Genomic DNA, 25,330 nt, shown 5'->3' on the forward strand with positions numbered 1-25,330 from the left:
CGCTGGCTACCTACCTAGAGACGTTGGCATGGTATGATAGCGTTACATTACAATTCGTTATAGGTAGTCATGTGCTGTGTGATAGTATCCAACGGCGGCGTTGGCCAAGAGGGCAATTTGAGTCGAGAGGCCGCTAGGTGAGCGAATTGCGCCAGGGCTAAGGGGCTCGAGATGGTCTCTCTGAGGAGAAGAGAACAGATACAAGAGGAGTTTCTTTTTTTGCCAGCAGTCCATACCATAATCAGATTCTTCATGTGGTTCATTACCTTACTAGGCTCATTCCGAATTTGACGAAAGCTACTCACTCCTGTCTCGGAACTACCTACATAGCGGTCCGGCGAGAACACTTTCGTACGAGATGATTTCTCCTACTCGTATTCAAGGAAAGCTCTAGCGACCTAGTAGGTCAAGTGCCGTTGGCACAGAGCGAGGGGCGTAATTTATCGAAAATGAAGCTCCCATTACGCGGGAAAACCACAGGATGACGTGTCGACTAGGATACAAACTAATTAACGCTCTTCCTAAATTGCCCCATTAAATATAATAGATAGTGCTTAACGTGCTCCTGTGGGAATCTTGAGTTCCTGAGCTGCTATCATATCAGGCCTGCCTTATCCTTGCAGCGTATAAACCGAGCCCCAGTATTTGTCCGTATCTGCGTTTTTTTTTTTGGCTGGTGAAATTGGCCAGAAACCTACGACTAGGCAACACTCGTCGTCGGGCATAATGCACTCAAGAGGACGGTTGGCTCCCCGCTGGTCGTCCCCGTACCCAAACCCAGTAAATCGCTGAGATCGGTGAAGATGGTAAAGACGCCGCCCTCTAGTGATGTGCAGGTAAACTGGCTTGTGGTCGGGTCGATCGCGCACACTATAGTGGTTTCTCCATTTCCCGGCGTGCCGTCGAACTGGACTGGTTGGTCGTCGAAGCCAGTAGGGATGGAGGCGAACAAGCCGTTATAGATCAGAGTGGTTCCAGACAGTGAGAATGTGGTGCTACCGATGGGCGAAAATGAGATGACATCTGCGCCGGAACCTTCGAAGTTCGTCAGCACATTGGCGATATTGCAATCTACGTCGGTGCCAGAGTTGTAGGCTTGGAGCTCAAACGACGTCGTGCCAGCGGGGCAAGGCTGAAAATTTGCGCAGGTGTTCGTTGGCTAGTAATTGACCATGTCAGCTCTACCAGGCGCAAAATTTGGGTATGGTCCAGGCTGGTCTCGATATGGACATGTGGGAGCAAGAACTTACGCCGACAGGTGTAGTTGTAGTTGTAGTTGTAGTTGTAGTTGTCGTGGTCGTGGTCTTCTGCGGTTAGCTTCAAGTCTTGACATATTGCGGATCGAGCAAATGGCTTACCGTTGTTGTGGTTGTGGTTGTGGTTGGTGTCGTTGTCTTCTTATGATTAGCTTGGAGTCTTAATATGGTGACTATGGGGCAGGAGCTTACCGTTGTGGTTGTTGTAGTCGTTGTGGAAGTGGAGGTAGAACTAGTGGTTGAGCTTGTGGTTGTGCTAGTGGTCGTCGGGCTGCTGGTAGTCGTCGTAGAGCTTGTCGTCGTGCTGGTGCTTGTCGTCGTGCTGGTGCTTGTTGTAGAGCTGGCGCTTGTCGTTGTGCTGGTGCTTGTCGTCGTGCTGGCGCTTGTCGTCGTGCTGGTGCTTGTCGTCGTGCTGGCGCTTGTCGTCGTGCTGGTGCTTGTCGTCGTGCTGGCGCTTGTCGTCGTGCTGGCGCTTGTCGTCGTGCTGGTGCTTGTTGTAGAGCTGGTGCTTGTCGTTGTGCTGGTGCTTGTCGTAGAGCTGGTGCTTGTCGTAGAGCTGGTGCTTGATGTGGAGCTTGTTAATGAGGCAAAGCTGGTCGTAGGACTCGAACTCGTCGCGGTACTAGTCGAAGAAGAGGAAGTAGTTGAACTAGAGAGGCTAATAGGAGTGGAAGAGCTTGGTATTGAAGTTGGGGTTGTCAACGTGGTCAAAGAAGTGATAGTACCCGTCGATTGAGTACTCGTCGGAGACTTCGTAGTTGTGTTGGACCAGGAAGCACTATGACCCCTAGTTTCGGAATGTGTAAAAGATCTGTGTGCGCCGACTGTGAACCCATGACTGCCTTTGGAATGAACAGAAGAGCTGGTGGTAGAGGACTTGACCGGGACCGTCCAAGGGACCCAAGAGTCAATGGTCGAGTCTACTGACCAACTATCCTGACCTGAAGTTGACTTCGTGGGAGAGGTATCGCCAATGCCGCCGTCGGAAGTTGGATGCGAGTGGGATGCTGCGCTGAAATCGACGTCTTCCCAAGGATACCCGGAAGCTGCAGAACCCTTGGCTGATGTCGTAACATCCTTTTCTTCAGATGACGCCGTTGGCAACCAGATCCAGTCTCCAGTGGTCACATAGACGACTGTGTTGCAAACATCTTTTGAGTTGCCTGCCCCGTGCCAGCTAGCATCCTGAGAAGGGTTGCGGTCATGAAGAGCGGCACATACGCTTCGCGCGCCCAGTATGAGGAGGACGAAGGATGGAAGTGAATTCGACAAACGCATTTTGACTTTGGGCGAGCGACAGAAGCAGCGAGGGAATGACAAGGGCGAGGAAGTACGATAGACGAAGACTGTCCTCGATAGGCAGGACTATGGATTGCGGACGGTGGTAAAAAGAATGACTTGGGTCAGATGGGGCAGCTTGAACAATGGCGAGGATGCAGTGACAAGAAGTTGCTTGAGATGGAAGACACGGGGACCCCAGATCAATAAGAAGAATCTGGAACTTGTGGAAACCACGTTGTGAACCATTTTGAGCCATTTTGGACATTCGGTTGTATTTTGAGTTAGCGATGTGATCTTTAGGAAGCGAGGACGAATTTGGGAACGACAAACGCTGGTTACGGCATGGTCAGGCTCTAGTATTCAGTAGTAGCATTGCCAATTTCGCTTGTCTCATGCCCAACGGGGAAAGGCTGGCTGATACGGAGTATAGGTTTCGTATATGTATGTAATAGTACCCGTATGATATGTTGAAGAGGATACAGCCAGGTTTGGAGGTGACGCCGCCAACTGTCGGCCTGGCCAACTGTACGGAGTACAGAGGAGAGAGGATGAAGGAGAAGGAGGAGGTGGTGGTAATTAGCGGTGTTGAAGACGACTGAAGTTGCAGAGATGGCGCCGTTTTAGAGCTTAAGCCGGTTAAGCCTCCATAAGATTATGCATATCTGTTGATTGGACTGCACTGTGCCTAGTGTGCCTAGTGTGCCCCCTGGGCGACATAGGAAAGTCTGCCGGCCCAGGCCCAGGCCACTGGCAGTCATGTGATCTCGGCGAAAGCCTTGCCTCCCTCTGACCCTAGGAATATTTTTTCTCCGTTCGACTTTCTCCTCCTCCCGCCTGTTCTGGACGATCTACCCAGTACCTCACCATCCCTTTCATTTTCGGACCAGATCAGTCTTGCTTCCAATATTTCTACGCAAATCCACGCACTAGAATAACCCCTTGTCTTTCCAAAAAAGAAAAGATGGGCAACGGAGCCAAAGCCGCTCAGAAACGCGAGCGTAATGCCAAAGACGGCAAGAAGGAGCCGAATAGCCAGTTGAAATCGGTACGTTTGAGCATTTCACCTTGATTGGCGATTTCTTTAATCTTGTCTATTCTGTTCCATGAGCTTGGGTCTTGATCGGGTTGGAATCCTTTGTTATCTTCCCTTCAAAACGAGGTTAGGCTAGGCGCCTTCTTTGCAGTACCATGTAGTGTGACGGCGAGTTCCGCGGAGCCTGATTGGAGCCTTTCAATCGACATGGTCCTCTACATCGAAATCTGGCCTGGTCGGATCCTTTTGTTACTCCTGAGGCAGGCACCTGTTCCAGCTCTTCAGCCAACGCTACTGGTGGTGAAACCCCGCCATCTCGGGCGCGGGGAGACAATGACCTTTGAAAATCGACCGGAAACATACCATGAGCTGTGGTTTCCGGCCTTCAGAAGAATCACGATTGTTCCACGCATACTGACGGACCAAATGCTCGCCCTCCTTCTCTGCAATTTCTTTTTCGTTTTCTTTTCCCGAGTCCATCTCCCCTCTGGTCGAGATCAAGACGAGGGATCCCCAGCACATCGGCCCGCGGGATACAAAATCAGGTGTCCTGCTACGCACATCTCCCTCTTCGGACTCATTTTGATTTTTTCTCTGCCATCACAACTTGCAAAACGAGAACACCATCCCGAGTCCAACTAACAGATCCCTCTCGCATAGAACGCAAAAGCCCAGTCGATCAAATGCAAGATCTGCTTCGCCACATTCCAGAGCACCACGGCGCGCAAAGGCCTCGATGAACACGCGAGCAACAAGCACAGCAAAAGTTATGAGGATTGCTTCGCGTGAGACCACGAAAGTGAGTCACCAGCACACATTTCAGAGATACACTTCGCAATACACAACAGCAACCGCCGCACCGCGTCAAGAGGGTTCTTTCAATTTGGCAACGAGGTGCGGTCAAGGTGGGGTGACGCTAGACTTGGGGATCAGAAGAAAGGGTTGAGCTGGAGTCGGCGAAGCGAAATGATGCAGTGCCACGGCATATGATGCAATTTGAATGCGACAGCTTTGTGGAGCCTCGTCAAGACTCGAACATGGATGCGCGGGATGAGGGACGACGAGAAAAGAGAGACACAGCAAATTGAGTTGAGTTGAGTTGATTTTCCGCCCTTCATCACGAACAAACAGGAGTCAGAGGGTCGAAGACGATGCGGATTTCTAGCGGAGGAGTTGCGGGTTTTCCTTTTAGCTTGATGCCTTGGACGACCACCTACTAGGGGTCTCTGGGCTTAGCGAATAGAATAGAACAGAACAGTCAGACTGATACTGATATTGACGTCTTGGATCAATTGTTGACGGCGATGTTGATTTGGCTGCCTTTTTACCTACAATCCTACACAAGACTTGGTGTGCCAACTATTCTACCCAAGACGTGGTGTGCAAGTACCGAAGCTTACTGTGCCTTGAAACCTGTTGCTGCGCGTCTCAGAACCGTCCGGACGGTGGACGGTGGACAGTCATCAGACCAAATGCTCCATACATACACCAGCATAGATCGGGTACCTTATGTAGCTCCGGTACTGTCGGATGGTACAGAGTACAGAGTACAGACACTGCCGTATCTACCTACATACTACGTACGTACCTTTACTACTACCCAAACTACTACGACCACCTACGGGACGACTACTAACTAATAAATCAAATATCATGTACGGATACTAGGTTCAACCAGTCCGACGGACTTGCCCGACTCGTCGAGGTGGGAGTCGAATCGAATTGATCATAATACTGGAGACACTTGATTGTGGACAGCAGATCCAGTGCGGATGCTATGCTGCCTACTCGTACGGGAGCCACTGTTGCTGCCTGAGTCGGTCGAGATAGCCACTGTTGCTGCCTGGGTCGGTCGAGATACTGGGGTAAGGTATGTAGTTGAGTATCCGTACCTCCAAAGGACTTTCCTCTCAGGATCTCACACTTCACATCGACCCCTCGGCGACATATCGATTGAATAAGATCCGTGTCCGTACACTCGATTTGACAAAATGTCGACCAACGACCACCATGGCGAAGATATCGAGAGCATAGGCTCAGGCTCAGGTCCAGGCGCCGCCGCCGCGGTGACTCCCCCGGCCTTACTCCATCGCTCTCTACATCAACAGCCATACAAGGTCAGCTCGGCGAAAGGCATTTACCTGACCCTGGACAGCGGGCGAGTGGTGATGGACGCCTGCGGCGGAGCGGCTGTTACGTGTCTAGGTCACGGCAACGACGAAGTTCTGCAGGCAGTGACGCGACAAATGAATACGGGGGTGAGCTATCTGCATTCGCTGACTTACACGACCGAGGCAGCGGAACAGCTGGCGCGGCATCTGATCGACGGGCCTCACGGTGGAGGCCGGTTCGGCCTGGAAAAGGCCTACTTTGTCAACAGTGGCAGCGAGGCCATGGACGCGGCCCTCAAGCTGGCTCGACAGTACTTTTTCGAGCTGGGCCAACTGGACAAGACCAGATTCGTGGCGCGCAGACAGAGCTACCACGGAACCACCATCGGCGCCATGACCGTCGGCAGTAATCTACCGCGGAAAGCACCCTACGCCTGCTTCCAGCTGGACACCGTCAGCTGGATGACTCCGGCATACGCCTACCAGTACTCGAACTGGAAGCAAGGCGAGACAGAGGAGCAGTTCGCCGAAAGACTGGTGCAGGAGCTGGACCGGCATTTGCAGGACATCGGCCCGGAGAAAGTCATCGCCTTCATTGCGGAACCCTTGGTTGGTGCCACGAGTGGCTGCACCCCAGCTCCCCACGGTTACTTCAAGGGAGTCAGACAAGTGTGCGACAAGTATTCCATTCTCCTCATCCTCGACGAAATCATGTGTGGCATGGGTCGCACAGGCACTTTGTTCGCGTTTGAACAAGAGCATATCGTCCCGGACATTGTCACTATCGGCAAAGGTCTCGGGGGCGGATACTCTCCCATTGCAGGCATGCTCGTCCATAAGAAGATCATCGACGTCCTGCAAAAAGGCACGAGCAGTTTCAATCACGGCCACACGTACCAGGCGCACCCAGTCGGGTGTGCAGCCACGCTGGCGGTCCAGAAGATCCTCCGACGGGACGCCATGATCGACAACTGCGCCCTCAGAGGCCAGTTTCTGCATTCATTGCTCCTTGAAACGTTCCAACACGCCAAGTATGTAGGCCATATCCGCGGACGAGGTCTGTTTTGGGGGATCGAGTTTGTCAAGGACAAGGCCACGCGCGCCTCGTTCCCTCCCGCAGTAGGCTTCGGAATCCGGTTTCAATCCCTGGCCTTCGAACTTGGTGTAGCCGTCTATCCTGGCTCCGGCACCGTGGATGGCAGTAGAGGAGACCATGCCATCTTGTCGCCCCCATACAACGTGACAGAGGATGAGTTAAGGAAGATTGTCCATGTCGTGAAGTTGGCCTATGATCGGCTGGAGAAAGACATTGATGATGCTGCAGACGAGTCTGGCCAAAACAAAGTCGAGACGCCATATTGAAACACCACGGCGTCGCTGAGGCGACAACAGATAACGGCGCGTGAGTCAAAGTCTTTGGACATTAAGAATTACTCTGCTGCTGGTCAATAGACATCACTCGCAGCCAGTAAAGACCTCATAGCCAGATTCGGTCGTACTCCCAATTGCTGCATTCCGTATCCAAGCTCGTCTCTTTCTGTACGAAGGTTCGTCGCCGGAAATGTCCAGATGCCGTGCTTTAACCCGATGTCCCGATGCTGGCCAATAACCCCCGTTCCAAAGTCCTTTCCCATAGTAGTTGCTCATAATACATGCCCTCAAAAGATAAATTCGAACCAGAGAGATCGTCCCTACCGTACCACCACTTCCGCTTTACCACTACTCTGTGGTCGAGGCATGTCTCCCAACTCGTCGCCTGTGCCGCTTTGACCTCGTCTCCGTCCTGGAAGCAGATGGAAATGATGTTTTCCGTCTTCCTTGACAGATCCGGTGTCGCCACTGGAGTCGCCAAATCGTGACAGAAAGCTTTTCTTTTTGGGTTGTTGTTTGGGCTCCTCGTTCAGCTTGACGTCCTCAAACCCTTCCTCGGCCGTGGGCTCTTCAAACGTACTGCTGTTGAACGTGGATCGGGTAGGGAATCGGGTTGAGGGTCTCGAGTCTAATGATGTGCGCGAGGTGAAGCTGTCGGTCTGTACAATAGGGGATCGCCCGGAAATGTCCTTGTTCGGCGTGAGACAGAGACCTGTTGTGTGGAAGCGTTCGATACTTACAAAAGAACGTCTGTACGACTCGAAGGATTCACGGGAAATGGAGAAGGGTTCGTTCTCGTTGAAGCAACTGCGGTGGTTGCTGTTCCCAGAGACCGGGGATTTGACCCAGAAGGACTTTTTCTCGGTGGGTGATGGCTATATAATGGTCAATCGCAGGAATCTTGCATGCGTCTTGTGCTGCTTACAGGAAGGTATTCACCACTGTCATTGACGGCTGGTCGATGGTTAGTCCGGGTGTGCTTGTGTGTTTGTTTGGCGGGGTAGCAGTATGGCACGTACAGCTCAATTTGAATTCATCCGGTGCTTCTCGTCTTTCTTTCACTCCTAGTGCTACAGAAGGTTTGTCCCTATACGGGCTGGTGACATGCCCATCGTTGGAGGTCGGGCGGGCGTTTTCGTCGACAGGCTCGGTGGTGACCATGGGTCGCTTGGAGGAAAAGGGCATGCGAAAGGGAGGCATGGTGGGCGATTATCGGTTCTATTGTTGTGCGCTGTAAAATCTATCGACGGAGGATCATGCAGAGGTCGAAGGTGGAAAAGGAAATGCTGTTTGCTTCGCAAGGAAAATACGTGCGATGTGATAGAAAAGAAGTAGCATTCCCCAGAGATGGTGGTGACGGCTTAAGATTCAGCGCGGGAAGAGGTCTTGGAGGAAGCTGCCCACCAGGAAGATCTCCGCCATACATACTATCCGTACATATCTCACTTACTACTACACCAAGGTTAGGTAATTAGGTCGTCAACGAACACGGAGTATGATCACAGTCCTGTTTCCGGGAAGCCCGGCAGTGTTGGACGTGGTGGGTGGGCTTATTGGGTTTATTGCGGCCCTTCTCTGCCGATCGGAAAGCCTTGGGAGCCCTCCAGGCTCCTATAGTCCATACGATTGATCAAATCCAATGGGTTGGGCCCGAGGCGCACAGGCGTCGCTTTAGCTTTGTCAAATGCCCGTCAGCCAAACTTCGCCTAGTGGCGTGCTGCTTGCGCCCTGACCCGTTGCATCAATGCATAAGGTACTCCGTACAGTGTGTCAGGTACAGTATCTTGCGGCACCCTGCGTTCTCCTCTCATGCAAGGTACGTTGGATAGAGGTGGAAGCAGACAGAGATATTTGCCCAGGTCCCCATATATCCTTTTCTTTCTCCCCAGTGGCCCTTTGGCTAGTCTCTTTGTTGGCAGATGAAGACTGCACAAAGTTGATGTTGAAGTTGATGTACTGTACGTTCACCACTCGAGCTCCAGCCGACGTGCTAGGTACTGTGGTGTTTGCCACTACTCTTCTTCTCAGTCTCCCCGTCGACGTGTAGCACCACATGTCTTTGTCATCTCCTTGTGCCTGACATGTCATGCGCCCTGCCGTCTTTCTCGGTCGCCCCCAGTCTGATTGCCGCGTTGCGTGGATAGTATTGTGTACCAAAGGGCATGAGTGTCTTCTAAAGGATCATCGCAGGTTCAAGTTGCTTGCTCCGAGTGCATGAAAGGTTGTTTTGGTTGCTCTGGACACGCATGTTGACATAGGGGAAAGTGTAGGTTCAAAATGCGGTGGGATCGGCCAGCTGCAGGACAGTATTGAAGGCGCAGGCAAGTTTCGCATTCACCTGGAAGACTCATGTTGATTGATGCTCCCTTCACTCTCCTAAATGCCATGGCGGCCCTTCTGGGTTCATCCATTCATCTTCTAGTTCTCGCTGCTTGCTATTCATCTTGAGCTGGGAGAAATGGAAACTGCGATGCAAATTTGTCGTCCATGTACCAATCTCAAGCAAGTGCTGCCGTCATCTAACATCGCCAGCGACACTGCTCTCTTTTCGCTTGGCCTCTCTCTCTACTCTGTCTCTTGCGCTGCACTTCGCCATTTCCACAGCTGCTCTATCGTTTGTGCGGTGCTCGTCTCCATTGCTCTACAGACATGGGGATGCCAGTCTTCATCTTTCCCAGCCTGTAGCATTCGTACCTTATGTTCGTCCATCAGCATGACTGCTCTCTTTCCAGATGGCGTTTTCTTTGTGGAGTGGCCGACATGGGCGCGGCTAGCTATTGTGAGTCTCCCTAGATTGATCCCACTTGTTCAGCGCTCACCGAGTTTGTAGATTTTAGGCGGCTTGCTGGTTTGTTCTCCCGCGACCCTCTCGATTCCAGTTCTAACCCGTCTTCAGACAATAACCTTGATCACTGGGTTCTGTGTCAAGCTAAGGAACTGGAGAAAGAACATCAAGCTAGAGAGAAGAGCGGCCGAAGAAGAAGCTGAAAGGGGAGAAGTAACCCTTGTGAGCCGATCAAGCGATGACATCCCTTTCGGCATACGTGCTCTGTTGGAGGATTCGGAGGTCGAAGGTGTCTGGAACTCTCGAAATGTCACTCCTCTGAATTACGATCCAGTCGAGCATGATCGTGCGACTACTTTTCTGCAGTCAACAGCTCTCCCCAAGGAGGATTCCTCCACACTGTCCAACTGTCTCTATGACCCTGCAGATATAGGCCTGGCAGCAACCGGTGGTAGGCTCTCAATACAGCTCTGCCCCCAGATACTGACGTTTGCAGATCGAGATCCAGTCACTGATTACACGGCCATGATGGAGCTACCTGCCGGAGTCTCGTCCTCTAAGCGGAAGAAAAAGACCCTGATCATCAGCTACAATGGGCCACACATTCGTTCTGAGTCTGCGGGGACTGTACCAGGTAAACAGCATCATGCTCCGACTGCCACTCAACATCATGGCTCAGACCGCTAATTGGTTACACAGCCGTCCACTCTCCTGTGACACAAGTTATACCAGGCAGCTCACCGTCCAAGATGCATTTACGTCCATGCTCCGATCAGCCGTCTTCCGGAGGACGTCGATTTGTGATCGGAAGTCGACAAAAGAATTCGCTAGGTTATAAGAGGGCAGATCTCCAATCTGATATTCACTCCCTTGAACGCATGGAAGCGCACCGGCAGTTTCATGCTGCAGAAAGTGGACAACTATTGCCCAAAGATCGACGACATACTGATCTGGTTCTCACTACACCTCTGGCACCTTCTGTTTCGGACGGCGAGGAAAATGACTCTTACTCAGCTCGTGCGTTATCCTGGCCTGCTAGAATGGAAGACAGCATGCAGCTGGGAAAGCGACTGTCACGCAAAGCACAGAGGAGGGAGGGTCCACGACCTGTGCCTTTCCGCGCCTTCGTGGAGTCACTGCCTCCTACTAAAGCTCCGCCATCGTCATGGACACAGAAGACTCAAGCAAAACTTGATGTGAACATTCCAACGTCGTCTACTGGGAGTGACGCTAATTCCAAGACGTCCTCGCACACGCCGAAATCATCCATTAGCTCCAGCGCCACCAGCTCACCAACATCACCAACTGATTCTATCTCCATTGCAAATATTCGGACTCGGAAGATAAACGATGGGTTTGAAGTATTACCGGCCGGAACATTGACCAGGGGACCCAGTGTAAAGGAGTTTGGTCTGTGGCCGGAGAACGTGAAAGTTGCCAACAAGCCTAACAAGCTGCGAAAACTTTCTCGATCGAACCCTGCCAGTGGTCGGAGCTCAACAGAAAGTCGGAGGCTCAGTGACGAGAGCTTCCGGTTGCCAATTTTTTGAGTCACTCTGAGTTGCTTCGAGTTCCAGTTGCGGATGCTAAGATGCTGTTGGAATATGCTTCTTGAGGCTTTGGATCTTCCCTAAGCTGAGGGCTGGGATCGCGGTCCGGGATTCAGGTCCGTAAGGTGCTGCGACGTCTCGCCTTTGCTTTGAGACTCCCGCTCCTCCAAGGTCAACATTAGTTGGGATATAGATGTTTTCACTTGGAGCGCAGGATGCTGTCAAATCCTGCTTACTGCGACGGAGAAAGGTGGAAGCAGTATAAGAGTTAGTCAGGCGACGCAGCAGAGAGTGGCATCGAGTGGGTGTCATGATCCATTCCGCATAGGGTGATATAGGGTAGTACACAAAGTATTTCCAATTCCTCCTTGTACCTCACTGTAGCTTCGAAATACAGCCAGACTTGGGCACGGCGTCTTACCCAGCCCCATCTCTACCATCCATCTATCTAGTCAGGGCTCCCCCCAAGCCTATTCTGATAGAGAACCACGAACCTTTCTAGGTACTTTTGACGGTTAAGGTTTATCTTACTGGAGGATGAACACACAACATAACTTCAGGCGAGTTCACGATGAATCTCTGTCTGCTTTCCAACTCTTGTTCTGAGTTGATCCTCTTGGACCAGACCTGCTGAGCGAATGATGTCAATTCTTCCCCCACTTCTCTTCCAGCCTTGAATAACGCTTCTCGTCTTCAACGCTGACACTCCTTGTCACCTCGTTTCTCGCTGCCTCAAAGTCTGCTGCACATATTTTGGCAGCAACGGAGTCGACGGAAATGGAGTGTTCAAGGCGGTCGATAGCTGCATATCCGGCTCTACGTAATAGGGATTCCAAGTCAGCGCCACTGTAGCCTTCGCTTGATCGCGCGATGGCGGCAAGGGACTCGTCAAACACGAGTTGGGAGTCCATATTCTTGCACAAGGTTCGTAGGATATCCACCCTCTCCTCAGCATCGGGGAGTCTGATGAACAACTTGGTATCCATACGACCGGGCCTCAACATTGCTGGATCGATCATGTCAGGCCGGTTTGTTGCACCAATAACAAAGATTCCGTCTCGACTATGGCCAAAGCCATCAAGCTCGGACAGCATGGTGTTGACTACGCGGGCACTCGCCTCGGAGGTGCCGCCGTCGCGTCGGGGAACCAAAGCATCGAGTTCGTCGAAGAAGATGATGACTGGTACACTGGATCTGGCGCGGTTGAAGACTTGGCGAACTGCACGCTCCGATTCACCGACATACTTATTGAGCAGCTCGGGACCCTTGACACTGATGAAATTGGCGTGGCTCGCGTTTGCACATGCCTTGGCGAGCAACGTTTTCCCACAGCCAGGTGGGCCCCACAGCAGGACGCCAGAGGAAGGAGTGATTCCTAACTCACTGTACACCTTGGGTTTCAGAATCGGATTGATGATGGCCCTCTCCAACTCTTTGATATGGCTCTTCAAAGCCCCGATAGAATCGAAAGTCGTGGATGGGATGGTGGCGAAGCCTTCTCGCAGGGCCGAGGGCTGAACTTGTGCAAGTGCGGTCATGAAATCATGAGAGGTTATTGTCATGCTGCTACCTGGCTCTGGTGGGTTTTCTCGCATATATTTGACCAATTGGTAAAGCGAGGCAACTTCAGACGATGCCGGCGCAGTGAAGTCCTCGGGCGGCACATCAAGGTCCATGGACGACGGCTCCGACTTTGCTTGTAGAACATCAAAACATCGTTCCATCGCAGTAGTACTGGCCACGGAGACAAGATCGTTCAAGTCTGCGCCCACATAACCGGGAGTGTTTTTGGCGAGGAGGGAGAGGTCCACATCGCCAGCAAGATTTGCCTCTTGTGTCAAGGCCCGCAAGATCTCTTCGCGCATAATCTCGTTCGGCACACCCATGTTAATCTCGTTGTTGAAGCGCCCACCCCGTCTCAAGGCAGGGTCGAGACTGTCCGGATGGTTGGTAGCAGCCAACACAATCACGGGCTTTCCATCCGTCAATTGGAGGTCGAGGTCGTCCATAAGCGTCATCAATTGCGCGACGATCCGCTTCTCCATCTGACGCTCTGTCGAGTCGCGCTTGGGCGTGATCACATCAATCTCATCGATGAAGAGCAGGCAAGGAGCGGCCTTTTTCGCCTCCTCAAAATGGTCACGCAACGCCTTCTCCGACTCGCCAGACATTCCTGACACAATGCTGGGCGCGGAAATGGAGATAAAGTTCACCCCCAAAGTCGCTGCGAAAGCATGGGCTATCATCGTCTTCCCACACCCCGGGGGGCCATGGATGAGGACTCCTCGCGGTGGTTGGGCCTTGCTCGACATATACATCTGCGGGTGGATCAGAGGTATGACCAGCAGCTTTTTGAGCTGTTTGATCACGGCGTCAACTCCGCCCATCGAGTTGAGCGAGACGTGGGTCGGAGGAGACGTGTCAATTGATGGAGTCGTATGTTTGCGGCGCTTTTGGGATGGTTCGCCATTCGGAAGGCGGCGACTAGCCGCGGATGCGGATGCGGATGGTTCGGAGCGCATAGTATCCTGTCCACCCTCTCGTCTTGCCCAGGCTTTCACAATGCTCTTGTTCAGGCCGTTGGACGCCGGTATCTGTTGCTGTTGTTGCGGCACCGCTTGAGCAAGGGAAGCGTCAAAATCATCAGACTCGGCTTCTGTATCTTGCTGTATCGTTTCGAGGACCCGCCCGATGCTGTCTTCTAACAACTTTTTCGGCCTGCGATTCAGGCTCGAATTCGATCCTTTGATTGTGTCGTAGACGTTGGCGAAAGAGACGCGGCTGGTGGAGGGGTCGCCGTATTGCGAGCGCTCATCGATGATCTTGCGGACGATTTGGTATACCTGTGGATCTTGTTGGTTATGGAGAGGCTTTAGAAGGGAGGGAAGGTCGCCAGGGATTCAATACCTCTTTGTCCAATCCCTGGCTCAGTGTGTGGTGGCGTTGATGATGAGGTGGCATACTAGGAGAAGATATACAAGACGAAGTCAAGAAACATAGAGAAGCAGGCCAGTAGAGAGCGTAGAGCGGAGTATATACTAGGTAGTACCTGGTAGGTAGTATTCTATCGGGCGGAGAGTGTCAGAAGCGCAGGCGGGATGAGGCAGGTGCTGGTGATGCGATACTCCGATAGTCGTAGGAAACTTTTTTTTATTGTACTTTGGTCGACGGCCGCGCAACTCCACACAACTCCGCGCAAGATACCTGATTGATGCTAGTGGTTTACTACAGTACTAAGGGTTTGGGGTTAGAGTTACAGCGGTCCCAGCAAAGTCTTGCACTAGACCCTACTGGTAGTTCTAGAGGGTACCATATTACCATTTTACCAGTATAGGACTAGCGTTTGCAGTATCAAAACACAGTATTGAGTTCCTGGTATCATTTGGAACTCACGTCGGAAAACAACCTGAGGCACATACGCTGAGGCACATACGCGCATTGAGGCCTATGAGTAGGATATATCGATGGGAAATTTCATTTGATTGGCCTAGTTCTCCGTGATCAACACCGACATCTCTCTCCGCCGCTTCTCACTCCGCCATATGATCTTATTACCTAGGTCGAGTCATCTTGTCCAGCCGCTGCTGATCCACCCGTGTCCGCACGCTCGCCAGCCGATTCCCATTCACTGGATAATAGGAATGTACACAATCGGGACCACGTTGGTCTTGATCTTGGGATCATCGGTGTTCTCGAGTTCTTCACGAGTTTCGATCAAAACGTCCTCGGGATGGAAGTGCTCGCTGGTCAAGTCGATGTGCAGTCCTTCGGCGAACCTGTTCTCCGTCGGTTCTGTAGGAATAGGACCGGTATCCGGGTCACCAGCGAAGGCCTCGAAAGCATATTTCAAGCCTCCCTCCAGAACCAGGCGGTTGAAGCTGATGAGTTTGGCAGAATGCCACTTGCCTCTGGCGTACAAGTAAAGTATCTTGATAGACGTATCGTAGATGGCGACGAGGTCGTCCGCCGGGAGAGGCACAGGACCGGGTGCCATGGCTTTGGTGATGGTGGGGCGTTCTGATGAAAGGCTTAAAGGCACAAGAAGTTTCTTTAGCAAGTCCAGGATGGGTCAAGGCTGATGAGTATGAGTATGAATGAAATGATGGAATACTCCTGAAGGAAGAAGAGTAATGAGCAGATGGAGTAAGGAGAAGGGATACTTATAGCTTCGAGCGATCGATTTGAAGATGGACTTTTCATCGCGCGTGCTCATAGCCTCAGGTGGCTTGCGTCTTCCTCAGCTGCCATCACTTTCGAGATGGATGCATAGGATGATCCATCCCATTCGGAAGGGCCAAGGTGGTGTCGCTGAGGGTCACCCTTCGAAAGAATGTAGCTCCAAATCAGCTTGAGACGTCAAAACCTGGCCAACGATCCATTGTTGCTGGCAATTCAAGGTTGAATCGAGAAGGTGGCGTGGCTGAAGTCCATCCCTCAAAGCCATTTGAGGGGGGCACACCTACAGGAACGAGCTGGTGTGAGACACGGGATTGCAAGAATGCTCGTAACTGTCCAGGGTTTTAGAGGTGCATCATGGCGCCACATTTGTCAAGAATTCTGTGCAGCTGCAATGGCCAATGGTGCAATCCCCAGCTACTTCAAGCAGTCAAATCTCAGGGCCCCCTGGCCATGCGAACCCCCGTAAATGAAGCCGTGCTGCCAATGACGGAAGGGTTGGATGACGAAAGCGGAGGGAAAACAAAACAGAATCATCAAGGATGCGGTGTAGACACGGGGTGCTTGGCCTGTTCGTTGAGTTGAGGCTGTCTGAGGTTCGAGCTGAGGTGCCTTGTGATGTGATGTGATGGTAGGGATATGATCCCTGCAATTCGACCAGGTTGGCGACGACCCCCGGAGGAGCTGGGCGAGAAAAGATGCATCTTCAGAGATTCCAGCTAGCCATTCATTGTTCGGAGGTCCGTTGGTCGAATCGTTCGAAGCGAAGTTGACTGTCCAGGTGATGTACGGAGTGCCATCAGGCGATGTTCTAGATGGGGAGCTGAAATCAGCATCAGCATCACGAACGAGGTCAAATTTGAGGTGAGCAACCCCGCTTACCTGCTACCCCGTACATACGCATTCAGCGTACTCCATATTCCATACCTAATTACTCCGACTATATGCTGGTGCGTGTAGTGTGCTGCGTAGCATCTTCCTCCGGTGAGGGCTTAGGTTAAGGCCGAGTCCGGTCAAGTTGCACACCTGCAGTTCTACGTGTACCTGGTATTACCCAGCGTACAGCACTCCCCTTATCCCTCACGACCTAGACATGAAGTGCGCCCCGAAGCCCAAATCTCTTAGCTTTGGGTCCCCGAGGCAGGCTTAGCAGAGATCACCATCCAAAGATTTAAGGCGGGGTTGAGCCTATCTAGACGTTCCCTGTGGCCGCCTCTTTCGCCCCTCATAGTTTTATCCTACGTCAGCAGTCGTTCAAACCCAACTGAGTAGAGATGAGGTGCATGGGGTTGCATGGAGAGAGATTAGTCCGAGCATACTAGGTAAATAGTGATCCATTATCATGGTAAGCTGTACCCCTCCAGAGATAAAAAAACACAATCGCAGTAACACCAATCATTTCGAATGGGTTGTCCAGGAGTCCTCTCTCACATAGCTGTTTGTTCCCCCAGTTCCATCATGTGCCTCACTAAACCTCAGGTGGTGGAGGTGGTGGAGGTGGTGTTGGTTGTGGTTGTGGTCATGGTGTTTGTTGTTGTGCGGGAGTAACTGGTGCAGGAGTAACTGTCCAGCCAGCATCGCCGTATGTAATTGCCGCTGTGTACGTCGGGGGCGTCCCCGTCGGATCCTGGAATACGGCAATGAAGGGCTCAGACTGATCCTCAGCAGAAAAATCATCATCCGTATCTGCTGTCTTGATGCTGAAGTACACCCCCACTCTGTTTGCTCTCTTTGAGGGGCGCAATACAGCATGACCAGGGACGAAGACTGGAAGTCCCTTGCCTAATGGCGTCTCTGAAGGTTGATCTGGCGCAGTCGCTAAATTCTTGAAGAGCAGGACTGTGGCGGGTTTCGTATTCCAAACACCGAATGCGTCTGTCGGGACCCATTTTGGTCTCTCAAGGGGTGCCTCTTTGCCATCAGCCCCTGGTCCTGGTGGTGGTATCTGGAACATTTCTCCAAGCTGAATTTGACGCTTGATGATCTTGTCCCCATCAGCATACCCGATCCAGTAGTTTACGGGGGGAGAGGGGTCAGCTAAGAAGGTGACTTTAAAGTCTGGATGAGAATGAATTAGCAAGGCACAACTCTCAGGCTCAAGTTTCGCTTGCCTCCTCCTTTGTCATCTGGCCCATAGACTTTGGCGTCCAATGCTGGGTCGCCAGAACGAAAGTCCTTCTTGGAGTCAGGATGAAACAAAATAGGCTGATACCCTCCAGTCTTGATGGTCTCGGCAATGTTGCCAGTGACCGTGATGGTAAGGGTATGTTGTTCAGGGGTGTGGTCGCTCATACTGTTCAACAGATCACCGGTATCTCGAGGTCAAGAAGTCTGTGATACACGAGCCGAACAGGAATTGATTGAGGGCGGCAAGGGAGTGGAAGGAAAATCCTTTTTCCAAACAAGAGCACCGGGACATGAATTTGTAGCAGTCCCCTCACACAGCTGAACAGCTTCTTCACCGCTATGGTAGCAGGGATAAAAGGCGCCACACGGTCGAGAAATAAGTTTGCAGGAGGCTAAAGATTCTGCTCGAATCAGGGCGTCTCCTATTGAATGGAGGAGGCGACAAAGTCTTCGGCATCCTGCCTAGGTATACAGAGAAAACCTGCTTCTCTGCCACAGCTACAGGATCCAGACCAGCTGTGGCAATTTTCGACATTTATCGGTCCGGATCTGGAACTGGGTGAAGTGTGGGCGGTGGCCTCAGCCAGCCTCGTCTCAGTCTCCAGGTGGACATAGCCAAACTCCATTGGATGAACAGACAGACCGCGGCGCTCTGCATATGCGGATCGAGGGAACTCTACCGTATCCCTGAAATTTCACAGGTTGAAGTTGCTGGAAGCAAAAGGTTGTCGGACTTTGGCTGCTTTTGGACAGCACATTCATTGACTAGACCCAACGCGGTCATGGGATGTGAATCTTCGTGGGTCGAGGTCAAGAAACACCCAGAGATGTGTGCTGTCTGTCACAATCTAGCTCTTCAGCTGTTGGATGAGGTGCTGGACGTCCGCCAGCCACACAACCACCCCCGCTTTCTAGCCTCGTCTGGGCAAACTCGAGCGACTGGAAGAGATGCAGGGTGCAGTTAATTATAGTACTCCGTACTGCAGCGGCAGATCTGGAGCACTAAAAGATGGCTCTCAGATGTAGCAGTTGTCACAGGCTGAGCTGTCAATGATGGACTCATACCTGTGGTGCTCAAGAGATGTGTCTAGTCTTTGGTCATATTGGCAAGTTGCCCGTTTTTGAGAGATAGGATTGACCGCAGTTGTACACCCTCAGACCCAACATATTGCATTGTTTCTTTCTCCGAGACTAGGCACCGAAAGACATGGGATGCCGCCGCTGTGGCGCCCGGAGGACGGCTGACCAAGATGGAGTTGGGCCGCACCGCAGCCTCCAACCTGAACAACAGTCTGTAGCTTCAATTACAGCATCGAAGGCAAATTGTACTCAACGAATGGAGCCGACTGTCCAAAGACCATACTGTTCCAGCAGCTCCTAGGCGCAGCGATTGCTGCATCTAGCCCTATTAGGTGACCAAACGCCATGGCCAACAGCAATGTGCGGCTGGCACCGTCCACGAAATGCAAGGGGGTTCAAATACACAAGGGATCTAGACCGTGATATTCGTGACCGCTTGACCCTTGAATCGGGATTTCAAAGTCTAGACCTCGAAGCTTTCGAACTCAGCCAGGACATCTTCTCGGTCGATCGGTGGAATGGCCTGATTTGCCTCTTGCCCACAGGTGTGCAAGCCACAAGTCAGTTTATTGGCTGAGTTTCGAAAGGACCACGCTCCTGAGCACAGACACCATGTGAATAAATTCAAAGGACGCTTCACCAGCTACGAGGTTGTTCGTTAGCGCAAGCAGTGAAGCAAAAGTAGTCACAAGGGACAAGGCAAGATCGAGAAGCTCATCGTCTGCGACGTAGGCAGCAAGGAGGGCAATCTCACCAGGAACAGCCCACCTCATCTGTTGAAGGATTTGTGCACTCAGAGGAGACACCGAAGCCGAATGATCGACTTTTGAAAAAGGCGTCAAACCCAGCTTCAGGCCCCAATACGACAAGGGAAAGGGGTACTCGATCGAAAGCGTCAACGTTGAGGAAGAAGGAGGCTGGACTCTTGCACGCAACGCCCAGTATTGAACATTTTGTTTTCACTCCTCACTGAAGAACACACCGATCACGTCAAGGATGGAAGCGACTGTACTTATTTATTTGCACCGAAACCGTAGGGTTCCTTCTTGGCAAAGTCCCTGAAGTCGCCCGGTCGACCACAGACTCGGGGGTCTTGTGATGACAAAAAGCTCAATACTGAACGTACTGGACAGCTTATATCTGAGAGGATGACCACTTGCCGTCCTACTCTTCCGATATATTTGGCGTATGTGTACTCCGTACGGTGTAACGAAAGAGTCGTCTGGATGGGAACTGCGGAAGCCGTCTTGGAAGGATAAAGACTTGACGCTGCCCTAAGATAAGTACTTAATTGGCGCCTACATAAGCAGCGGACTAAGGCCCCTTAGCCTTAGGCCCTTAGGTCCCTTAGGCTAAGGTTTAAAGCAGCACCAGCAAGATACTACTGTAAGCCGGTTGTCCACGTGCCTTTAGCCCCCAGATTGACTGCGTTTTTGCATGGCGCGTGAAGCTGCGAGGAACCTGACTGATCCGCACACTACTCCTCCTAACCACTACGCATTAGTGGAACAATGGCCCGATGACACTTCTGAAGCATTGCCCTGACATGTGGAATCCATTGCAATATCATCTCCAGCAGTTGTTGCATCCCTCAGACGCCTAACAAGGCCACAACTCTGCCTTAATCGCGTTCAACCACTCCATCCAAAGCTCAACCCCCTTGTTGACTCTGGCCATCGGACCATCAGCCCAACCCAGCCCGTGCTGACCACTTTCTCATGCCGATGCAATCAGCGCCTCGATGATCTGCGCTGCCAAACTTAGGCGCATCGTGCCTGGATGCCCGTCCTGAATCCCTTTCTGCGCGCGCTCTTTCAGAGTAGTGTGCTGGGAAATGCACTCTCCGCTCAGAACTATGTTCTTCTGGTTCCGACAACCGAGTCCCTCTTGTATGCCCAGGACCACGACACCCACAAACGATTCGCCGATCAGGTTGAAGATGAAGATTTCCTGGGCAGTCATATCCTCCGAGTTCTTCCACCTGCGGCCGGTAAAGAGGGGAATGTGCGCGACACTCGGAGCAAGGCAAAGACCTATGCCACTGTTAATGGGAGATCTGTGATCCTGAAAGAGAATGTCATCTACACCAATAAAGGGTTCAAGCAACTCACCCAAGCCAGCCTGTTGACCGACATCTTGTACTATGCCCCGGGCAATGATATGCAACAATGGCTTGTCTACTACATCACGAAACCACTCACTGGTGTGTTCGAACCGTTGCCTATCAAGCCGGCTATGGTTGTGGAGACCAAAGTGCTTCCGCACACGCCTGCTTCCTCTTCTGAGCCCCCTACTCCTAAAAAGAAGGATGTAAAGACATTCAGTGAACTTCTAAGCAGCTTTCCCATGATCGCACGCCAAATGCAACCGGGCCTGGAGAGGCTCTTCAACGAATTTGGAAAGGAACTGGGCAGACCACTACCTCCGCCTCCTTCACGCAGTTCTACGACCGGTTCGCTGGACGGGACCACTCAAGCGTCAGAAAACGATTCTATAAAATCAAATGGATCGCTGAAGCTGCCATTCAATTCCGCGGCTTATTTTGAAGACGAGGAAGATCTCATGCGAAGAGCTCTCGAAACGGCTGTTACAGCTGCGATCGACTTGTTTCAAGGTGTGGATAAACAACAGCTTTCCTACCTGGGTGCCACAACGGATTTGACAGGACCTGATGTGGAGAAGCTGATTGAGCGATACGTGGCCGAGTACGTCCACGATTCCCTGTTGTTCCCCCGGCTCTGTGCGTTCTATAAAGCCCAAGATCACGAGCTAGACCGGCGAATACGGCAGATGGATTGTCTGGATGTTTCACAGGTTGGAATCGCCATTGAAGATGGCCGGACTGGAAAACGGGAGCTGATGGGACGGATCTCTCGTGGAGTTGCTACCTTTCGAAAAATAGGCGTTGCTGCTAGTCCACAAGAAATGCTGGATATTCTTCTTGAAACCCAGAAAATCGTTTCCGAGCCGCAGGGTATCTCGGACGAAGAGAAACGGGCAGTGGCAATGACCATCAATGCCGATATTCTGGTGTCACTAATACTCCTGGTCGTCATCCGGTCCTCGGTGAGACATCTCCAGGCAAGGCTGTCTTATATGCAGCGTTTCATTTACATCGATGATGTCGAAAGTGGCGAGATGGGATATGCGCTGAGTACCCTCGAAGCGGTCTTGACGTATCTGGCCAGAGATGCTGCTGGTCTTCGGAAGGCGTCCAAACAGAACCAACTCCTCTGGAATGCTGTGAAAGCTGGCAAGATCGAAGAGGTCAGGTCCATTTTCGAAGAGTCTGCCATCCTTTCCGATGACCTCGTTGATGAGCCTGCCGAAACTTCCTTGTCGAGAGTGATAACCAGCTCGAGTTACTCGTCTGAGTCTCGTCCCACAGGGTCGTTGTCGCGGACTTCCTCTAGCGACGGTGGGTTATCACATGTCTTCCCTTTTCAAGCGGCAGAAATGAAGCCTTGCCTCCCCAAACAGAAGAAGAGGGTCCAAATGGCGGCTAGAAGCATGTCGGTTTCTTCGTCATTCTCTTTGGCGTCCAGAGCTGCTACCATCGAAACTACACTCAGCGGGCTTGAAGGCGACACCTCTGTCCAAAGCCTTGCACAGACACAAGATGTCATGGGCAATTCCGTCCTGATGATGGCCATTGAGAGTCAACAGCCACAATCTCTCCGGTACCTGTTGAGTCTTTCGGAGCATTATTCGCCGGATGAAGTTCTTTCCGATATCACTCAGGATGGAACCACATTATTGAGTGCTGCAGTCCAACTTGCCAATACCGAGCTGGTCGACATCATTCTTGAATACGCAGAGCAGAATGCGGACGAAGCCCGGTTCAGGAGCTATCTTGCGTCGACGGATTCTCGGGGTCGGAGTGTGGCACATTACTTGTTCAACACGCCTCAGCTGATCAAGAGGCTTGCCAGTGTGCTTCCATGGAGGCAGAAGGACAAAATTGGACATACACCTCTATTCGCGATTTGCCGTACGTACGACCATCCCGACTATAGCGGCATGGTCTCGGAAGCTCTCGTGGCTGCGAAGCAAGCCCAAAATGATGGTGAGCCGCTGCGCATCGAGGAGCACACAGACAACAAAGGGAATTCATTGCTTCATATTCTCAATGATGCTGGCATCATGCAACGGGTCCTGCAGTATTGTGATGTGGATCTGAACGCGATGAATGACAGGAAGTTCACGCCGTTGATGCTTGCAAGTAAGTACGGTCGAGTCGACATGGTACGCATTTTCCTAGGCGATCCAAGAATAGACATGCACCTGAGAGAGGCGCGAGGGTTGACTGCGGTCGAGCTGGCCAAAGACGACGAGGTTCGAAACCGAATTGACGACTTGACACTGTTTACGCCCGCCAATACCGCGGACGTGGCAGGTCGGATCACCTCGATCGTTCGATCATTCTTCGTTGAGGATGGCTCATCAAGACATATTCTCAAATCCGGCGCCCCAAATCCCTCCGTCTCAAGCACCACATATACGATCACAACTAGTCGGAGATCTCTGCAGGATTTTGAGAATCTGGCCAAGTGGCTTACGATGGATTCTCCCGCGTCGTACATGCCCACCATTCTCGCATCGAACTTTCGTGGTCCATTCCAACTCCACTCGCGGCCCTCCCGTGCTGTGCTGTATGATACGCAAACCCACCTCGATCGGTTCCTCAAGATTCTCATGAACCACCCGACATTCTCGACGCATGAAATGCTGTGGGAATTCTTTTTGGTTCCCGATATGCTTCAAGAGCAAATGGCGGAGCGGGCCAAACTCAAGTCGGAACTGGTTCAAGAGAAGATCATGGACGAGTATGACGCGTTGACGTCTAAAGCTGACATGACTGCGGTTGATCTGTTTGTGACTCACTCGCGAGAGATGGTGAGAAAGCTCAATCTCAGTACGCGATCCGTGATCAGGAAAGGCCATGTCTATGTGCAAGCACAGGCGGACCTCGCCGAAGCATTGAGCCTGTGTGCAGTCGCCGTTGCTACCATGGGACCCCCAGCCACGACGTTGTCAAAGGTGCACGTTGACGCCTTGATCAAGTTTGCGTCGTTAGCACATACGGAGCCGGCCTCGTCGCCGCTGGCGAACTTTATTTTGTGTCTCAGCTCGCTTCACTCGACGATTGCGGCCGTGCAATCCGCATTGCTGAAACCGAGCACTTTGATCAGCCAAATCAACTCCACCCAGCGAGCCTTGGAGAAGCACAAATCCAATCTCGCCAATAGCGCCGTCCCCCGCAAGGGGATCATGAACATCAACTTCCCCGGCACGGAAGAAAGTCGTGCCAAAGCCATCAAAGACACCGAGAAGAAGATGATGCAGACGGGAAGAGACATCGAACGACTCGGCAAGGAGTTGCGATACACGCAAGAGGTCGTGGTTGGGGAGTTGGCGGGTTGGACCACATGGCGCGAGCAATGGGGTAGAGAGGAAATCAAACGAATGGCCCGGAACATGGTGGTCAAGGAAAAGGAGCGACTGAAGAACATGCAAAGGGCCCTCAGGGCGTTGAAGGAAGCATGATACAGCAGCTGCGGTATTGCCGCTGGGCCGGTCGCCTTTCCCCGAAGACAAGGGATGAATCCCTAATATGAAGAATCCTCTTGGGCTGGTCTGCTTTGATTCAGCAGCCAATTGGTACCCCGTTTTACAAGGGGTAAGCCCTCGCTCTGAGAATGAGGAGCGGGCAATAGAAACAGTTGTAGCAACCCACAGACTAGACGGACCACAATTCCTGTTTCTTGTTTCTTGATCCACACTCTCAAATTTAGCTCTGGCTCTGTCTTTATGTTTCAGTACCACATTTGTACTGACTGGTCATATACACCCTGTCGCACGAGTACCGAATACTCTGTGGTCCATGCTATCTCGTACAGAGCAAGGCCTTCTGAGTTCAGACCTGCATATCTCATGTACTCGTATTGCTATGCTATTGAACTGATAAAGTGGGTCGGGTGTAGTCCACCAACAGCTCAAGTTTCTAGACTCCAATCTACGTCTTCCGTTCTTCAGACCCCAAAGGGCATGTGGGAATCTGCAGTCTTATCCATGAGTGACCTTCTTCACTGTCCCGTCCTTGTCAACGTGGACGTTGAGTCTGTCAATAGTAGTATTCTGTCAGCATCTGTATCTGGATCTGTGTCCCTGTCTGTGTCTAGAATGTGTGTGGCAGGAATGGAGGATCTCGAAGGACATGTGTTGGGGGGCGGGGGCGAAGGGTGTATGGTCGGGTACGCTCTCGAAAGATAATCATGATGGGATGAAGGTATTGGCGTCAGCCACCTGCATACAATGCAGTACTCGTACGGACTGACCTATCAGGGTTGTGGTCCATGGTCAAAAACCCGCCTTCCTCGACGACACGGTGGTTCTGCGGCAGATCCTTCTTCGCGAAACTCGTCTCGTTGGTCTTGTCTGAGAGTTGTTTGCCCACCAGCTTCGACATCCACGAGTCTGTGGATGACGAGTCTTTCGAGTTAATGCCGGGGACGACGAGGGGCATGATGATGACGAGGGGTAGGGAAGTAGGTAGGTAG

General features: G+C 52.0%; 9 protein-coding genes across 9 annotated transcripts; 4 read left to right on the forward strand and 5 right to left on the reverse strand.

Annotated features, from left to right (window-relative positions):
- Positions 1-1,512: 1,512 nt before the first annotated feature.
- Positions 1,513-2,092, reverse strand: A1O3_05882 (uncharacterized protein; the record flags this gene model as incomplete). Its single annotated transcript, XM_007736002.1, has 2 exons — positions 1,513-1,878; positions 1,982-2,092. The coding sequence occupies 2 exons, from the start codon at positions 2,090-2,092 to the stop codon at positions 1,513-1,515; spliced, it is 477 nt and encodes a 158-aa protein (XP_007734192.1).
- A 1,406-nt stretch (positions 2,093-3,498) lies between these two features.
- A1O3_05883 (uncharacterized protein) lies at positions 3,499-4,359 on the forward strand (the record flags this gene model as incomplete). Its single annotated transcript, XM_007736003.1, has 2 exons — positions 3,499-3,582; positions 4,231-4,359. The coding sequence occupies 2 exons, from the start codon at positions 3,499-3,501 to the stop codon at positions 4,357-4,359; spliced, it is 213 nt and encodes a 70-aa protein (XP_007734193.1).
- A 1,202-nt stretch (positions 4,360-5,561) lies between these two features.
- Positions 5,562-7,043, forward strand: A1O3_05884 (uncharacterized protein; the record flags this gene model as incomplete). The annotated part of the gene is made up of 1 exon (XM_007736004.1): positions 5,562-7,043. The coding sequence occupies one exon, from the start codon at positions 5,562-5,564 to the stop codon at positions 7,041-7,043; it is 1,482 nt and encodes a 493-aa protein (XP_007734194.1).
- Positions 7,044-7,372: 329 nt separating this feature from the next.
- On the reverse strand, positions 7,373-8,252 carry A1O3_05885 (uncharacterized protein; the record flags this gene model as incomplete). The annotated part of the gene is made up of 4 exons (XM_007736005.1): positions 7,373-7,741; positions 7,793-7,927; positions 7,978-8,006; positions 8,072-8,252. The coding sequence occupies 4 exons, from the start codon at positions 8,250-8,252 to the stop codon at positions 7,373-7,375; spliced, it is 714 nt and encodes a 237-aa protein (XP_007734195.1).
- A 1,513-nt stretch (positions 8,253-9,765) lies between these two features.
- A1O3_05886 (uncharacterized protein) lies at positions 9,766-11,387 on the forward strand (the record flags this gene model as incomplete). The annotated part of the gene is made up of 5 exons (XM_007736006.1): positions 9,766-9,831; positions 9,883-9,900; positions 9,949-10,288; positions 10,334-10,471; positions 10,537-11,387. 5 exons carry the CDS (start codon positions 9,766-9,768, stop codon positions 11,385-11,387), a joined length of 1,413 nt encoding a protein of 470 aa, XP_007734196.1.
- A 644-nt stretch (positions 11,388-12,031) lies between these two features.
- A1O3_05887 (uncharacterized protein) lies at positions 12,032-14,348 on the reverse strand (the record flags this gene model as incomplete). Its single annotated transcript, XM_007736007.1, has 2 exons — positions 12,032-14,230; positions 14,295-14,348. The coding sequence occupies 2 exons, from the start codon at positions 14,346-14,348 to the stop codon at positions 12,032-12,034; spliced, it is 2,253 nt and encodes a 750-aa protein (XP_007734197.1).
- Positions 14,349-15,012: 664 nt separating this feature from the next.
- Positions 15,013-15,381, reverse strand: A1O3_05888 (uncharacterized protein; the record flags this gene model as incomplete). The annotated part of the gene is made up of 1 exon (XM_007736008.1): positions 15,013-15,381. One exon carries the CDS (start codon positions 15,379-15,381, stop codon positions 15,013-15,015), a length of 369 nt encoding a protein of 122 aa, XP_007734198.1.
- A 5,168-nt stretch (positions 15,382-20,549) lies between these two features.
- Positions 20,550-24,317, forward strand: A1O3_05889 (uncharacterized protein; the record flags this gene model as incomplete). Its single annotated transcript, XM_007736009.1, has 1 exon — positions 20,550-24,317. The coding sequence occupies one exon, from the start codon at positions 20,550-20,552 to the stop codon at positions 24,315-24,317; it is 3,768 nt and encodes a 1,255-aa protein (XP_007734199.1).
- A 519-nt stretch (positions 24,318-24,836) lies between these two features.
- Positions 24,837-25,296, reverse strand: A1O3_05890 (uncharacterized protein; the record flags this gene model as incomplete). Its single annotated transcript, XM_007736010.1, has 2 exons — positions 24,837-24,891; positions 25,109-25,296. 2 exons carry the CDS (start codon positions 25,294-25,296, stop codon positions 24,837-24,839), a joined length of 243 nt encoding a protein of 80 aa, XP_007734200.1.
- Between the last annotated feature and the right edge of the window lie 34 nt (positions 25,297-25,330).

Source organism: Capronia epimyces, assembly GCF_000585565.1.
Source record: "Capronia epimyces CBS 606.96 chromosome Unknown aczIQ-supercont1.4, whole genome shotgun sequence".
NCBI lineage: Eukaryota > Fungi > Ascomycota > Eurotiomycetes > Chaetothyriales > Herpotrichiellaceae > Capronia > Capronia epimyces.